Source organism: Somniosus microcephalus, chromosome 5 (assembly GCF_052327205.1).
Source record: "Somniosus microcephalus isolate GS21.2 chromosome 5, FLI_Smic_1.0, whole genome shotgun sequence".
NCBI classification, from domain to species: Eukaryota; Metazoa; Chordata; class Chondrichthyes; order Squaliformes; family Somniosidae; genus Somniosus; species Somniosus microcephalus.
Window position 1 is genome coordinate 259,085,424 of NC_140991.1, and position 16,615 is coordinate 259,102,038.

The 16,615-nt window shown below is 43.1% G+C and overlaps 1 protein-coding gene across 9 annotated transcripts in view; it reads right to left on the bottom strand.

The window, feature by feature from the left end:
- ripor2 (RHO family interacting cell polarization regulator 2) overlaps nt 1-16,615 on the bottom strand; it is a 212,418-nt gene that overhangs the window by 3,079 nt on the left and 192,724 nt on the right. For 8 of the 9 annotated variants that reach the window (XM_085988863.1, XM_085988860.1, XM_085988861.1 and 5 more), the window contains 7 exons: nt 14,737-14,899; nt 13,949-14,084; nt 12,417-12,578; nt 10,088-10,243; nt 8,239-8,441; nt 5,177-5,260; nt 1,303-1,393 (listed from right to left, as the gene is read on the bottom strand). In XM_085988863.1, coding sequence (XP_085844989.1) covers nt 1,303-1,393; nt 5,177-5,260; nt 8,239-8,441; nt 10,088-10,243; nt 12,417-12,578; nt 13,949-14,084; nt 14,737-14,899 — 995 coding nt within the window. Of the gene's footprint in view, nt 1-1,302; nt 1,394-3,248; nt 3,401-5,176; nt 5,261-8,238; nt 8,442-10,087; nt 10,244-12,416; nt 12,579-13,948; nt 14,085-14,736; nt 14,900-16,615 lie in introns of all 9 variants that reach the window. The other variant, XR_015078498.1, reaches the window with a different exon arrangement.

Below are 16,615 nucleotides of genomic sequence, written 5' to 3' on the forward strand. Positions count from 1 at the left end.
AGTTCAGAGACTCTAACTTAAAACCACAAGTTCCAGCCCCGCCTCCAACAAATTGGCTGACATAGTGGTGTCAATGTTCACTCTGTTTGAAATCAAGACTATACGAGAGGCGAGTGGCAAAGTGTGGAAACCTGCAAATTGCACCCTCTTTTTAAGTAACCCCATTGCAACCTATCCGTAGTCATTTCCATACATCAGCCTCAAGGGTCTACTTCATTCATTTGCGTGCCGGAGACAGGACAGTGATAGGTCGATACAAAAAAATCAACCCAGAATGTAAGTGTTATTGCTGACTGACAGCCATGATGCACTGGAAGATGTGATAGACACTTTGGAGCCATGTTACTGATCTACACATCATCATTTTTCACCTTACAATCATTAGCATATGCTGACACTAATCAAATGTACATTCTGTGGCAGGATAGAATCAATTCAAAAATGTAGGCGGGATCCCACATTTCCCCTAGGCACAATTTTAATTTGATTTTAATTTCACTAAATGAAAAAGATATAATAAACGAATCAGATGGAGAGAAATTCAGCTCATTCTTGTACTGATAGCTTGCTGCAACTCCTTTCTCAATGCCCAATAGAAAAAGGCACCTTTTGCAGCTGCAGCACTGGCCACATTACCTCAATTTTTTTTTTATTCATTCATGGGATGTGGGCGTCACTGGCAAGGCCAGCATTTATTGCCCACTCCTAATTGCCCGCGAGAAGGTGCTGGTGAGCAACCTTCCTGAACCACTGCAGTCCGTGTGGTAGTTGGATCCAGCTTTTATGCTGCTTTGCGTCCGAGTGGCGAAGGCAATAAAACCATTGACCACTGTGATCCTCTGTGCTGGACCCATGCTGCAATAAAACATCAGCCACTTACTGCATTATCTCTGTCTTCCTCATGTCGTCGTGAGAAGATTGTACTACAAGGGGCAGTACTGCCTTCAAAAGGAAATGGGCAGGTTTTACAGTTTAGTGCTCTCGTCCCCGAGTTCTGCATGACGAGAGCACCAAACGTAATATCAGGCGAGTGGGTTAGTGTACCCGACTCCTAGCCTGACCTAGCCAGCCTGACCTTCCATCCATTAATTTCCATGGTCAGATAATCAGGTGGGCTGTTAATCCGCCTGACCTCTGTGGCCAACGTTCCAGTTGTTGTCCTGACCCGAGAAACCTGACAGCCAGAGTGCTAGATTGTAAAATCTGGCCCAAATTGTTTGGCAAACCGTTAACAAATGTTGAATATAACTTTGAGCAAAGATCTATACACTGTGTGGCTCACCCACAAGGAAGAGCACTCACCTAGTGAGAGGAGTGATTCAGCAGCAGCTTGACGTAGAACTTCTCTATCAGATTGGCACAGACTCACCAGTATGTCAATGCTTTCACAAGCCTGGGGTAAAAAATTGAATATTTTGAATTAATTAAATGAGTATTGGTGGATATCCAACACCTCATGGAAGGATTTAATCATTCCACACGTAAAATCATAATATTCAATAAGAGTTAAATGATACATCAAGGAACATACAGTCGGCAGCTGCGCCTTCACACACCTAGATTCCATTCATTTAGGGAATTTCCTCCCTAAACCCATCCACCTTCCTCTGCACCTTTAAGACTCTCCTTAAACCTTAAAAACACCTTTTTGACCCTTGTTAATCTCCCCTTCTGTGGCTTGCCACCGGTTTCTTTCTCACACATCTGTGAAGCAGGTTTTTCTATGTTAAAGATGCCACACAAATGTGAGTTATTATGTGTTCAGAGCTGCCAACAATAGGCAAATCCTAGATATGAGAATTTCAGAGTTAGCGGTGTACGGTGAGATGTTGCCTTGTGCCAAAGATATAAACATGGTTATCTTTCCTCCTTTAAGATGCTCCTTAAAACCTACCTCTTTGACCAAGCTTTTGGTCATCTGCCCTAATTTCGCCTTGCGTGGCTCAGTGTCAAATTTTGTTTTATACCACTCCTGTGAAGCGCTTTGGGACATTTTACTATGTTATAGGCACTATATAAATACAAGTTGTTGTTGTTGAGCGCAGTAACTGGCAACGATAACACGAGCAGTCGGAGATGACCTTTCCTGCTTTAATCTGAGCTGGGCGGTGTTGGACATCCTGGAGAGATGTATGTTCAACATCTTCTTTCAATCATCTCTGGCTACAGGTGTGGTGCTGGAGGACTGCTAACGTTGTACTGTTGTACTGTTGTTTAAAAAGGGCGGTTATGCTTGAACTGTATAAAACACTAGTTAGGCCACAGCTAGAGTACTGTGTACATTTCTGGCCACCGCATTACAGGAAAAATGTGATTACACTAGAGTGGGTACAAAGGAGATTTATGAGGATGTTGCCAGGACTGGAGAATTTTAACTATGAGGAAAGATTGGATAGGTGGGGTTATTTTCTTTGGAACAGAGGAGGCTGAGGGGAGACTTGATTGAGGTGTATAAAATTATGAGGGGCCTAGATAGAGTGGATAGGAAGGACCTATTTCCCTCAGCAGAGAGATCAATAACCAAGGGGCATAGATTTAAAGTAATGGGTAGAAGGATTAGAGGGGAGTTGAGGAGAACTTTTTTCACCCAGAGGGTGGTGGGGGTCTGGAACTCACTGCCTGAAAGGGTGGTAGAGGCAGAAACCCTCATCACAAGCACTTGGATATGCACTTGAAGTGCTGTAACCTACAAGGCTACGGACCAAGAGCTGGGAAGTGGGATTAGGCTGGATAGCTCTTTTTCAGCCGGCACAGACACAAAGGGCTGGATTTTCATTGAGGAGTCGGGTCTACAACTTTTGGGGTTGTAGTCCCGCCTCCATCGAGTTCTAGCCAACCCACGCGATTTTGATTTGATTGACCTTGTTGAGCCCACCCAGCGGGCTCAGCAGGCCAATTAAGGGCCACCCGGCAACAGGTGACATCACAGATTGAAATTCCATCTGTCAAGACCTTTTGACAGATGAAATATCAGCATTTCACAGCTGTTTGAAGCTGTCAAACACTGACAATCTGTACTCCGGGTTAATTCCTTCCTCTCAGGATGATTTAGAGATCTCCCCGGAACAGAAAGCAGAGGCTGCAGATTTTGACAGCTGGCAGCCATTCTGCTTTCTGTGCCGGTGAGATGAGGGACTCCCGAGACCTAAAGGAAGGCTGTAAAGGTAAGTAAAAGTTAGTGTAACTTCTTTAAACACTTTACACAGACCAAACACACTTACCTCTGCACTCATGCACCCATCACTCACCTGAACACCAGATATCTCGACCCCTCCAAGCCCTTCATCCCGACGGCCCGCCTCGCTAACTTGCCGTCGGGAATCCCACCCCTGTCGGTGCAGGCTCGATGGGCCGAAATGGCCTCTATCTGCACTGTGGGGTTTCTGTGATTTCTGTGATTCTGTGATTTCAACAATGAAAATAGGGATTAGGCTAAAAACTGCCTTTTAACTACCTGATAACAGGCAGTTCATTGGCACTAATCCCCTTCCCGCCTTGGGGAGGCGGGTCCCAGTGCGGGGCTGGTACCTGCCACCTTTGAAACTGGCATGGAGGCGGGTTGGGGGTGGGATGGGGTTGGGACACCCGATTTCGGGATTTGAAACCCCCGCACACCTCCAATCCCGACTCCATGGCTCAATGAAAATCCAGCCCAATGGGTTGAATGGCCTCCTTCTGTGCCGTAAATTTCTATGATTCTACCTTAGGGAGTTAATGGTTACCAGTCGAACTTCTTTGTATCTTGGATTAACAGGCTTTCCGATATAAACAGGCTGACTTTGAAGTGTCGTAAAAAGAATGCATTGCTTGTTTTCTGAGATGTAAATTGCTTGTGTAAGGGAATAAGCGTTAGTAATGATGTCACCCATGAGTGGTTAATGTTTAGTTTTAAGGTAATAAAATGTAACTTTAGTTTTAGGGTAATAAACATGGGTAGGAGGAATCCATTAGCTATAGATAGCAGTTGGTAAAGCTTTTACTTCAACGATGTTAGCAACTGTTACGTCAGGGAGTCTCTTGTAGGGGAAGTAGTTCTGAAGTAAACAAACTACAACTATTTCCATTGGGGGGTACAGTAGCATAGTGGTTATGTTACTGGACTAGTAATCCAGGACTCAAATCCCACCACGGGGGAATTTAAATTCAGTTAATTAAATAAATCTGGAATTTAAAAAGCTAGTATGAAACTACTGGATTGTTGTAAAAAAAAACATCTAGTTCACTAGTGTCCTTTAGGGAAGGAAATATGCCATTCTTACCCAGCCTATAGCAAGCCACTCAGTTGTACCAAACCACTACAACACTGTGGGAGTACCTTCACCACAAGGACTGCAGCAGATCAAGCATTGCCAGCAATGCCCACATCCCATGACTGAAGAAAAAAATAATATTCTGTTTTCAAATGGTTTGTGAATGTTTACGTCATAGTCAAAATATGGTGCATAAAAGATCATGGTTTTCAACAGTATGTCCAGAGTGCTCGAGAGATACATGAAACTGAAAAAGCCACTCTCTGTATAGTTAAAGGCCAATCACTGTGTATCAATAAGGTCTGTTCCATATACTCCACTACGAAGTCTCATCCATACTCGAAACATGTTGGTGTGAACCAGAGGTGAAAGGAGTTGATTGCTAACAGGCAGGTAGGCTTAAAATCAGCTCCCGTAGAATCATAGAAGTTTACAGCACAGAAAGAGGCCATTCAGCCCATCATGTTCCAAATATTTATCTAATTATCCACTGAAAGATGCAACAGACTCTCTATCAACCACTCCTTTTGGCAAAGCGTCCCATGCTCCAAAAATCCCCTGCATGAAGACATTTCTCCGAAAGTCCTCTTAGTAATCATTTTAAATTAATGACCCCTGGTCACTGACTCTCCAAACAATAGAAATGATCTTACCCTATTAACTCTATCAAAGCTTTTTTTTAAATCTCTATTAAATCTCTTCACCTTCTCTGCTCCAATGGAAATATCCCATCATTCAAAAGGAAATTGGATAAATATATGAAAAGCAAGAACATAAAAAGATGTGGGGAATGGGCAGGGAAGTACTGTAGTGAATAACTCCAGTTGAAGATCTGGCGCACGCACCATGTTCGGAATGTGCCATAAATCTTGTGATTATTATCATTTTTATTATTATATTGTGGATTTGATAAAAGCTGTACTTACTTTGATGCATTTCAGTGCTGTGCAAGCTGCCCTCTGGATCTTTACATTGGGTTGGGTCAGTGCCTTGGTGTAATAAAGCAAAGCCTGTGAAAGGAAGATAAACATTCTTTCAAATGTGCACTTAATAGTTTTTTTCTCAAGGAAATGCGAATGCAATTTTAGATCACACCAGGAAAAAAACAATTGTCATCTCTGTTTTTGGATGATTTGTGTATATTAAGCAATTATATAAAGAAAAAGCTAAAAGAATCTGAACTTTCAGTTCCTGATTTTTAGTTTGAAATTTGTAAAAGAATGAAAAACTGTGTTTGCTCTAACAGTCATGTCAGGACTCACTATTATGTCCATAAATTCACCTGCCTAGTGCCTTATCAAGCCTGTGTGCTCGATTCTCCATTGAACCAGGAATCTAGCAACTCCGAGGGGGAGAAATTCGGTATAGCCCCGTTTGGGGCTCTAAAACTTTAAAAGCTGAAAAATTAGTGCCAGGCGCTAATCATTCTCACCTCCCATGAAATTCAGTTTTAGTACTCCAAGAGGGAAGTGGAGCACAAAATCTAGCGCTAACTGCTTCTCTTAGGGCGCTAAAGTCTGAGAGCAGGATGGTAGCAGCAGAGCGCTAAACAATTTCGAGCGCATTGTAAACGGTACTCTTTTATCACAGAGGCTGCTTCCCTCGCTTAAAGGGAAGGGTCAATGATGCTGCACAAGCTGGTTGTCGTCAGTTCTGTTTTGCAGGACAACCTGGGCAACTGTCATTACAGCCCCAAACACTCTCTCAAAGTGGAGGGCTTGGGCATCTCGCACCAATGAAACATTAAAAACTTTGCGCAGGCACCAGACCGGTGCAAATAATAAAGGTTGTGCTAGCTGAAAAGCATTCCCTTTAATTACCACTCCTGAAGCGGCCAGCCAAGTTCACAATGCCTCCTCTTGCTGGCATTGTCGACACAAGGTGAAAAAGCAGCAGGCGAGAGTCAATTTTCCATCCGGGGTGATAATGGGCTCTGCGCACTTTATGCTGTCATGATCTGCGAGGTGCTAGAGGCCCAGGTGCTAAGAGTTAGCGCCAGCGCTAAACCGGCACTGAAGTTCGCGGGCGTTGCTGCATTTTCCGCACCCGGGCACTAACCCCTTAGTGCCCCATTAGCGCCCCCACCAGGCACTAACGGGAGTCGATAACATACCGAATTTCACGGCCCTAATGATTTAATGGAGTCTACATTCAGTGCACGAGATGGACTTCTATTCCATAAACTAACAGCTTTGTAAAATATTTACTCACTGTCAAATGTGTCAGCCGTGGCTCAGTGGTAGTATTCTTGCCTCTGAGTCCAAAGGTTGTGGGTTCAAGTCCCACTCCAGGGACTTGAGCACAAAATGTAGGCTGACACTCCAGTGCAGTACCAAGGGAACACTGCACCATCTCGGGTACCATCTTTCAGACGAGATGTTAAAGTGAGGCCCTGTCTGCCTTCTCAGGTGGATGTACGAGATCCAATGGCAGTATTTTGAAGCAGAGCAGGGGAGTCCTGGCCAATACTTACCCCTCAACCAACATCACAAACAAATTATCTGATCATTTATCTCTTTGCTGTTTGTGCGCAAATTGGCTGCCACTTTTCCTACATTACAACAGTGACTACAATTCAAAAGTACTTAATTGGCTGTAAAGCACTTTCGGACATCCTTTAGCTCTGAAATGCAGTATAGAAATACAAGTTTCTTCTTTCCCATTGATATTTTTTCTGGTGAATTGTCAATATTCAGCAAGCTGAGAAAAGGAACATTTTCCCACTTTCTAGTGAAAACACCAAGTACTCAGATCAGGTGCAGCAAGATGCAGATGCAGAGTAAAACTGGTCTGTGTTTTTCTACCTTGCTGATGTCCTTTCTGAATGGAAATACTGACCTGTATCTAATCTAATGCTATAGATTGTGCTCTGGATTCATACACAGTGGAAACAGAGTTGAGACTAACCAAACTGATTTTATCTAAAAACCTACAGCTTTTAAAGAGAGCAGATTTTCATCCAGTTATTCTGAGGTAGATACAAGTCCATGTTACAGATGTGAAGGAAATGTGTTTACTCACTGAATCATCCATTGCTTGCAAAAATCTAGTCAGACAAACACTACCTCCATATGGAGTGACTAGAGAAGCTGGGATTTTTCTCCATGGAGCAGAGAAGCTTACAGGGAGATTTAATAGAGGTGTTCAAAATTATGAGGGGTTTTGATAGAGTGAATAGGGAGAAACTCTTTCCACTGGCACGAGAGTTGGGAACCAGAGGGCACAGAATTAAGATAATTGGCAAAAGAACCAGAGGGGAGATTTAAGGGTATTTTTTATGCAGCGAGTTATGATGATCTGGAATGCCCTTCCTGAAAAGATGATAGAAGTAGATTCAACAGTAACTTTCAAAAGGGAGTTGAATATATACACATGAAAAGGAAAACATTTGCCAGGCTATGGGGAAGGAGCAGAGGATTGGGACTAATTACTTTGCTCTTTCAAAGAGCTGGCACAGGTAGGATGGACTGAATGGCCTCCTTCTGTGCTGTATGATTCTATGATGTGAGACAAAATAATGAGATTGTTTTCTATGTACACACATCTGGGAGCCCACCCACTGAATTAAAATTAATGGACAGAAAATCACAGACAGTACTTCTGCAATATCCTGACTTCCAAAATATTTTGTCAACTAGGTTAAAGAAAAAGCCAACTATGAATCCAATGTTATCAAATTAATGCTAGCTTAAAGACGATTTGAGTTAGTGAAACTTGCCATAAATGCAGAGGCTCAGACATGAGCGAGATAATACATATTGTTACTGGATACTACTTCGGACTCATATTATTAGCAGTACTTCTACGTTCAAGTAACAAGCTTCACTTACACACAAATATGTTAAAGTAGTGGTTGGTGTTGCATAATACATTATGCATCAAATATAACTGCACATAGCTAATACATATATTATTATATATTATAGTGACTAGTGAACTATACAACACAAAAGTAAAATATCTCTCAATATTATATTAGAGCGTGTACCTTTTCTCTGAAATTGTTGTTTGTTGAAGCTGTAGCAAGGTAGGAAGTGGCGGCCTGCACGAGGTCACTGTTAGTTTCCAACAGAAGGAAAGCTAATGCCTTTAAGGTCTCCTCTAAAGGTTGAAGGTTTTGGGCTGGTTGCTCACCCAGCATTTCTAATGTCTTTGCCGGCTGCAAGGATTGAAGAGTCTGCAGCAGTAAGACTAGGTTTGAAAACAAAGAGATGGTTTTTAATCGCCTGGCTTCATTACATTTCAAAGTTTAGATAAAAAACTATATGAAACAAAGAAAGAACTTGCATTTATCTTGTGCCTTTCATATCCTCAGGACGTCACGATTTGTTTCACAGCCAATTAAGTACTTCTGAATCACTGTGGTAATGTAGGAAATGTGGCAGCCATTTTGCGCTTGGTAAGTTCCCACAAACATCAATGAGATAAATGACCAGTTAATGTTTTAGTGAGGTTGGTTGATGGATAAATGTTGATCAGGACACTGGGAGAACTACTCTGCTTTTCTTCAAATAGTTCCGTGGGATCTTTTATGTCCAACTGAGAGGGCAGACGAAGCTTCCGTTTAATGATTCATCCGAAAGACAGCACCTCCGCCAGTGCAGAACTCACTCAGTACTGCACTGTGGTGTCATCTTAGATTTTGTGCTCAAGTCTCTGGAGTGGGGGGAATGGCATTCCCAAGGAGCACGATTCAGAAAATCACTAGGACACAGCCCATGACTTGCCACCATTATAATTAATGAGTGAAAAATCATAGGAGAAACATCCACAATGTGTTTTCTGCAAACGCCACCGCCACTCCCCATAACCGGTGCAAAAGCATGTTCGATGTGCTCCTTATGTCACTGAGTTTAGTGAGAGATGCACACAATAGCAGCAGCAACTTATGCTTGTTGACTACATGTCATACTCCTCAGGTGTTGAAACGAGGCCCCGTTTGCCTGTTTAGGTGGACATAAAAGATCCCATAGCACTATTTCAAAGAATAGCAGGGGAGTTCTCCTGGTTTCCTGGCCAACGGCAACAAAATTAACTGGCAGTTTGTGGGACCTTGCTGTGTGCAAATTTATTGCTGCGTTTCCAAAATGATCACACTTCAAAAGTAATTAATTGGCTGTAAAACGTTTTGGGATGTCCTGAGTATGTGAAAGGTGCTATATGAATGCAAGTTTTATCTTCTTTGGCTCAGACTGGGGATTGGCAATGCAACACCCAAACAGAGAGATAATGGGTTTGATGGTGTATCAGCAGATTTGAAAAGGCTGGAAAGAGATATAGGGGGTGATTTTAACCAAACCCGTCTGACAAGAATGGAGGGGGTTTGGTCGGATAACCATTTAATACCCTGCCCAATTTTACTCTCCATTGGGCAGGGTGTAAAACAAGCAACCGCCCGCGTGGGTTAGCTTAAAATTACCTCTATAGGGGCAGATTTAATGAATTAGCACTCCTGGGGCAGAACTTCATGGAATAAGAGCGCAGATTACAGGCACCTCGCACAATTTTCTATCTGGCAAAGCTCTGTACATTCATAAAAATCTACCCCTATATAATGTGCTGCACATTATACAGAAAATCATCTCAGATAAGGGCTAAATATGCAAACATTTGAAGGCATCAGAACAATAGAGGGATGAGTTAAAATAGAAGGAAAAATAATGGAACATGAATGATACTGGGAGAATCCAGTAAAATAAGATAGCAGAAACAGCAAAGGTCTGAAGTTGATGAAGTCAATGTTAAAACCACTTAGGCATTGCACGAAAGAAGCTGACTGCTTCAGTTTCTTGAGTGCGGGCAAAAACAAACAAATAGCCCAAACCATCATATTGTACCTTCATTTGCCAGCTGTGTCAGGTGATCTCCGAGGTCAGATATGTTGTGACTAGTCAGATAGTTAGCAAACTGGCAGATAGTTATCACTTCCTGTGCGTTGGGGGCAGAGAACAGCTCAGGTTTATCCAGCATCTGATTCATGAATATTCGTAAGACTGGGGATCACAATAATGTATTAAAACATTAAAATTCAAGAGAGGTGTATGGTATGATTAGGTTCAAATACAAGTATCTTTATAGGCAATTTTAAAAGCTTTCCCTTTCCCTTCCTAGACTCTAGTGGTGTTCATTTGATTCAGTTGGTAGCACTCACTCTGAGTCAAAAGATTGTGGGTTCCCTCCATCATAAGGTCAGAAGTAGAGCTGTATGCTGATGATTACAGTGTTCAGCTCCATTTGCAATTCTTCAGAAAATGAAGCAGTCCATGCCCACATGCAACAAGACCTGGACAACATCCAGGCTAAGGCTAATAAGTGGCAAGTAACATTCGTACCACACAAGTGTCAGGCAATGACCATCTTCAGCAAGAGAGATTCTAACTGCCTCTCCTTGAAATTCAATGACATTACCATTGCCAAATCCCCCACCATCAACATCCTGGGGGTCACCATTGATCAAAAACTCAACTAGACCAGCCACATACAGGAAACTTTCTGGTATCCGGCACGGACAGGACCAACGTGTTGCCGGTTCATCAACAATTCTGGATAACTGAACGCTATAGTAAAAGATACAGAGCTCAGAGCTCCATATAAAGCAACAAACCAACAGCTTCAAAACAATCGGCACAAGTTGCAAGCGTCTCTGTAGCTTAGCAACAGCTTCAGCTGCACCCTTGCACAGCAACAAATGGAGTAAAAAAAAGTAATAAAAGTTATCTGAACCAACTCCTGAATTTATCCGGTGATAGAGCGTTCCGGTTATTTAGGGGCCAGTTAATCGAAAGTTTCCTGTAAAAGCCGTGGCTAATAGAGCAGGTCAGATGCTGAGTATTCTGTGGGGAGTGACTCTCCTCCCTACTCACAAAAGCCTTTCCACCATCTACAAGACACAAGTAAGGAGTGTGATGGAATATTCTCCACTTGCCTGGATGAGTGCAGCTCCAACAACACTCAAGAAGCTCGACACCATCCAGGACAAAGCAGCCCGCTTGATTGGCACCCCATCCACCACCTTAAACATTCACTCCCTCCACCACCAGTGTACCGTGGCTGCAGTGTGTACCATCTACAAGATGCACTGCAGCAACTCGCCAAGGCTTCTTTGACAGCACCTCCCAAACCCGCAACCTCTTCCACCTAGAAGGCCAAGGACAGCAGGCGAATGGGAACACCACCACCTCCAAGTTATCCTGCAAGTCACACACCATCCTGACTTGGAAATATATTGCTGTTCCTTCATTGTCGCTGGATCAAAATCCTGGAACACTCTGCCTAACAGCACTGTGGGAATACCTTCACCACACGGACTGCAGCAGTTCAAGAAGGCGGCTCACCACCACCTTCTCAAGGGCAAATATGGATGGGCAATAAATGTTGGCCTTGCCAGTGATGCCCACATCCCATGAATGAATAAATAAAAATAAAAAACTTCACCCCGCAAAGTACGCCTGAAAGACATCCGACTGAATATTGGATCAGGCAACTTTTCAAACATCCCTAGTGGTCATCCAAAAAAGACATTAGGCCCATATGTAAATGAGGGTCCCATTATAGCTGCTTTAGACCCCCTCTGCTAAATTGGATTCCGCTGACATGAGCAGGCTCAAAGCTCTCAGGATTCTTCAGTAGTCATTGTGGCCTAATCAGCGCCTGCCACCAAAAGATAAGATTTTTTTTAAGTTGCTGTGGAGCTAGGAGGAGCAGGGGTGCTCCCCACCCCACACTCAGTACGCAGGAGCGCCCCACACTCAGTACTCAGGAGCGCCCCACCCTCACCCCCCACGCCCCACCCATTGCTGCTCCACCTCCCTACCAGGACTTAACTTAGGGCCGCTGCCGGCAAGGGAAGCTGCCTGAAACGCAGCTACTTAAAATGGGTGAACTGCCTGTGGAGACTGGCCTCACACAAATATGGTAAATGAGGCCCGAGGTCCTATTTCAGGCCGGCCTGAAGTCGTGAAAGACACTTTATAAATTCAAGTCTTTCTTTATGTGGCCGCGAGCAACATCATGTGGTGCAATTACCCACTGAGCCACTTGGGGGTGCCATTATTTTATTTGCAACCTGTCATTTGGAGAGGAGCCAGAATCACTCGTTACTTTGGCTTCTCCATTTAAGTCAGAGGCGATTAGAAGTCTACCTGGAGTAGCTGACAGTTGCCGTACCTGCTTCGGAATGACCTGGACATCTTCCGTTCACACTTTCGCCAAAGTGGATACTAATTTGTTTCATCAGTCTGCCCACCGGCGCATAAAACGTATTTCCTGAGCTGGAACTCTCCAACCAGCTGGAGAGCAAAGCCTGATTTCCCTGTAGCTGTGGAACAGCTGCAGATAGATGATTAAATAACACAGCTCAATATTCAAACTGAAACATAATAAAATATTAATCAAACAAAAAGAAACAAAGCGGAAGGCTTTTGTGTCACTGAGCCAACAGTGAACAATTTTATTGCTTTATCAAATTTTTCCAGTATCATTTTTTTTAAACACTAATTATTTTTGCCCAACTAGTAATTTTGGTAACTGAAAGGCAAACAGCAGAAGCCCAGTTTGTGAACCACAGAAGGTAACAGCACACAAGGAGGTAATTCGGCCCATTGTGTCTGTGGCAGCTTCTTTGCTAGAGCTGCAATACCTTAAAGAAAATGGCCATGTATCTGCATCAGTCATTCTGCTTTCTTGAAATGACCAGTTTCACACATACACATGGTGTGTTTAAGATGCAGCAAATTATCTCATTGTAGGCCCTACCCTCTGGCCTGCCTCCATCTGGTTTTGGACTGGACAAAAAATGGCAACCTTACCAACACCTCTTATTTGATGAGGACTTCTGGGATGGCAACAGGAGTGATGTAGCAGGCCTCAAAAATGACATTTTTGCACAGGGAGATAAAGCAAATAGATTTCCCCAAAAAAATCAAACTGAGCTGTAGCCATCTCTTTTTGCATCCACTTATCAATCAGCAATTTGGAATCATAAGAAGTCTTTTTATTTTATGTGTTTTTCAGTTTCTTTAAGGGCATATTTATGGGGGAGGCACTTCACCCCCTATTTAAATGTGATTGATGAGTGTGCCTGTGACATTAATCGCTTACCTAAACATTGATGTCATGTGTGCTTGGCAGATTATCCCTTTATTTAAATATTAATGTTGTATGCCTGTGACATTATCCACTTATTTACATATTAATATGATGAAAAGAAAAACTGAACAGTGGAATTCTAAATAAAACCAGAAAATGCGTGAAATACATATCACAACTCTTGGTATCTGTAATGAGAAAAGACGGGTTAATCCTTGGGGCAGAAACAGATGATTTTCCTCTCTGGACCCCGCTGAGTGTTTGACAGGTGCTGTCAATCAGAGATGTGGCAAGCTCCATTTTCCTGGTTTAAGAAATTTGCATGTTCTGGATGCACTCCTGGTGCAGGTCCACTCCCTGGCAGGGCCTTGCGTTGGGATGGCAACAGGAGTGATGTGGCAGGCCTCAAAAACCTGGCATTGGCTCCAATGAGCAAAGCTCTTTGGGGCGGAATTGAAACATGGGAGTGCGATACTTGGCTCCAGCAAGCGCAGAGGGAATAGAAAAATTGACCATTTTCTAAAATAACCTGGAGGGAATAATATATGAAGAGCTTTTGATGAAAGCAAAGGTGAATGTCGGTCCTGTTATGGGTTTAATCTGCCACTTACTTTCTAATGCAGGGTTAATGCTTCCTGGTTTCTCTGTGCTGAGCTCGGCCAGGTTTTCTAGAACACGGGTCTGCTGGGTAATCTTATCGAGGAGACTGTCCCGAATGACCGGGCAGTCTTCAAATGACAAAAGTTTCTGTTCAGTGAAAAAAAAATATCAATATTACTTTAAGTATATTTTTTAATTAATCTATACAATACTGAGATTTATTAACATTTCTCCAAAAATATAAGTTTTCTTTAATAAAGTGACAACAAATGAGATATATCATGACTGCTTAATAACAAGTAAAATTGCACTGCACGATCTGTGCTTCTAACAATTATACATAGTATGTCTTGCTTCCGACATAGTTATGCTTCACTCCTGCCAGAAAGCTTATCACAGCTGGCTCAGCTTCACTGGGTACCGGGAAATATACCTCCCTGTAAGACCTTAGCCTGGTGGCTCCAGTTACTTTCCACCTGACTCTTTAGTGGCTGTCTTGTGTTCAAATATGATACTACAAGTTATGTGCCCCTGTCAAATGTCACTGTGGGTTGAGGAAGTATTTGGGATATCAGGAATAACCTGCATTTCTTCGCCATCAATGTGTTGTTGCTATACTTAGTGCATTTTCACTCGGACACACACAGAAAAACCATGTGCAAACATGATCAAGGACTTTAAGGAAAATCTGGATTGACCAGAAGACAAAGCTGATTATGATCTGGGAGCACTTCTGTAAAAAAAACAATCAAAAGCACTATGAATATATGGAGTTGTTATATTCATCTGGATGCATTACCTGAAAGAGCTGTTCAGAGTGCTGTAAGTGCTTGACGATGGTGAAGTCGAGACTTTCGTTTCCTGTGGTGAGTGGTAGAGGACTTCCAGCAACGCTAGTGCCAACTCCCGTGTCTTCTGTCAATGCCTCACTGAGATGACCTCTGGCATCTGGGTGCTCGGAGCTGTTGTCATTGAAAACAAATCAAAGCAATTACACAAATCTTAAAAGTTTTTAAGTACACTTGATATAATGTAAAACTATCACATTGAACAGAAAAGTATATCAAAATAACCCACGCCAAAACAAAAACCTTTTTAGGGATTCAGACTGCACTTGCACTAGGATGTAACTATCCAAAGACAGTTTGGTATAAGATTCCAGAAGGATTCCATTTGTATCCTGCTGCTCTCCTACTCCCCCAGCAGCTGTTGCTCTGGCCCCTTCCAAAGCTGTCCCTTGTAATTTCTATGAAACCTCCTTTCCGCTCTACTGTTTTGATAGTCCAGTTACTAGCTCTCCTAAAGAGAAAGCTGTCCTTTTAGGGTCACTGTTTCCTCTAATTTTTGGTGATCTTGGTAAAGGACCTTCCTGCATTGCTTCATTTTCCCACCACTAAGACCAATATCAAATTTTATCTCTAGCTGACCTACTGGCTCCTCCTATTGTCCTGAATATGTGTTGCTTTAAACTTTCTCCTGTTCTATGCCACCACATCTCACTCCCTGCTCACGTTTCCTTCTCCTTGGATGGTGGCCCAACCAACAGCTACTATCCCCCACTTTGATCCTCCTCTTTATCTAGTGACCTCACTAGCTCCTCTGACCTCAAATGAAACTTCCACATCTTCATTGCTAAAGCTGCTTCCAAGAAGGTCGATTTCCTCCTTCGTGCCAAACACTTCTTTTTCCATGATCAACTCTTAACTCTCTATAAAGTTCAGTTCTATCCAGGGCTTGAATACTGCTCCTGTACCTGAGAATACTCTAATACTTCTTGTTTATAACCTGACTGCAGCTGTGGTAATTCTATTGATATCTTTTGATTGCTCCACAGCATTCAACATAGATGACCACTACATTTTCTTCAACCATCACTGTCCCACCGTCCACCTCTGTGGAACCTCCCTCACTTGCTCACTGTCCTACCAGTCCCAACATAGCCAACAGATCTCCTCCAATGCCTTCTACTAATATACCCGGACAACCCCTCAAGAGTGTCCCAAAAACAAGACCTGGATGAGCAAGAACTTCCTCCACCCTAATGGCAACAGGACCAAAGCTGTCCTGTTCAGCTCCCGCCAAAAACTCCAGAGACCCCCCTGATGTTATCCAACAGTGCACACCTGGACCTGGCAACCTGCTTGATCCAGAATTGAGTTTGAAACCCCATATCCTATCCATTCCCAAGACCACCTATTTCCAGGTCTGCAATGTCACATGTCCCCACCCTCACATCACCTCCACCACCACTGAAACCCTCATCCATGTTTTCATCACTTTCAGGGTCAACGTCTCCAATGATCTCCTCACTGGCCACCCATTTCCCAGCCTACTTAAATTCTAATTAGTCCAAAATCCAGCCTCCATACTTCATCAAGTCCCACTTCATGGTCACTTCCGTCCTTGCTGATCTCCAATGGATCCCCATACCCCAATGTGCTGAATTCATAATCTTCATCCTAATTTACAAATCCCTCCATGGTCTCATCTCGCTCTACTTCTGCAACTTCCTCCAGCCCTGCATGTCAGCCTTTCCCTCTATTTTTCCAGCTCTGGCCTTCTTTGCATCCAACCTGCCAATCCAATGCCAAATTTTCAGTGGCAGAGCCTCCAGCCATCTAGGCTCTACACTTTAGAACTCACTCTCCCTAAACCAGTACAGCCTCTCTTGGCTTTCT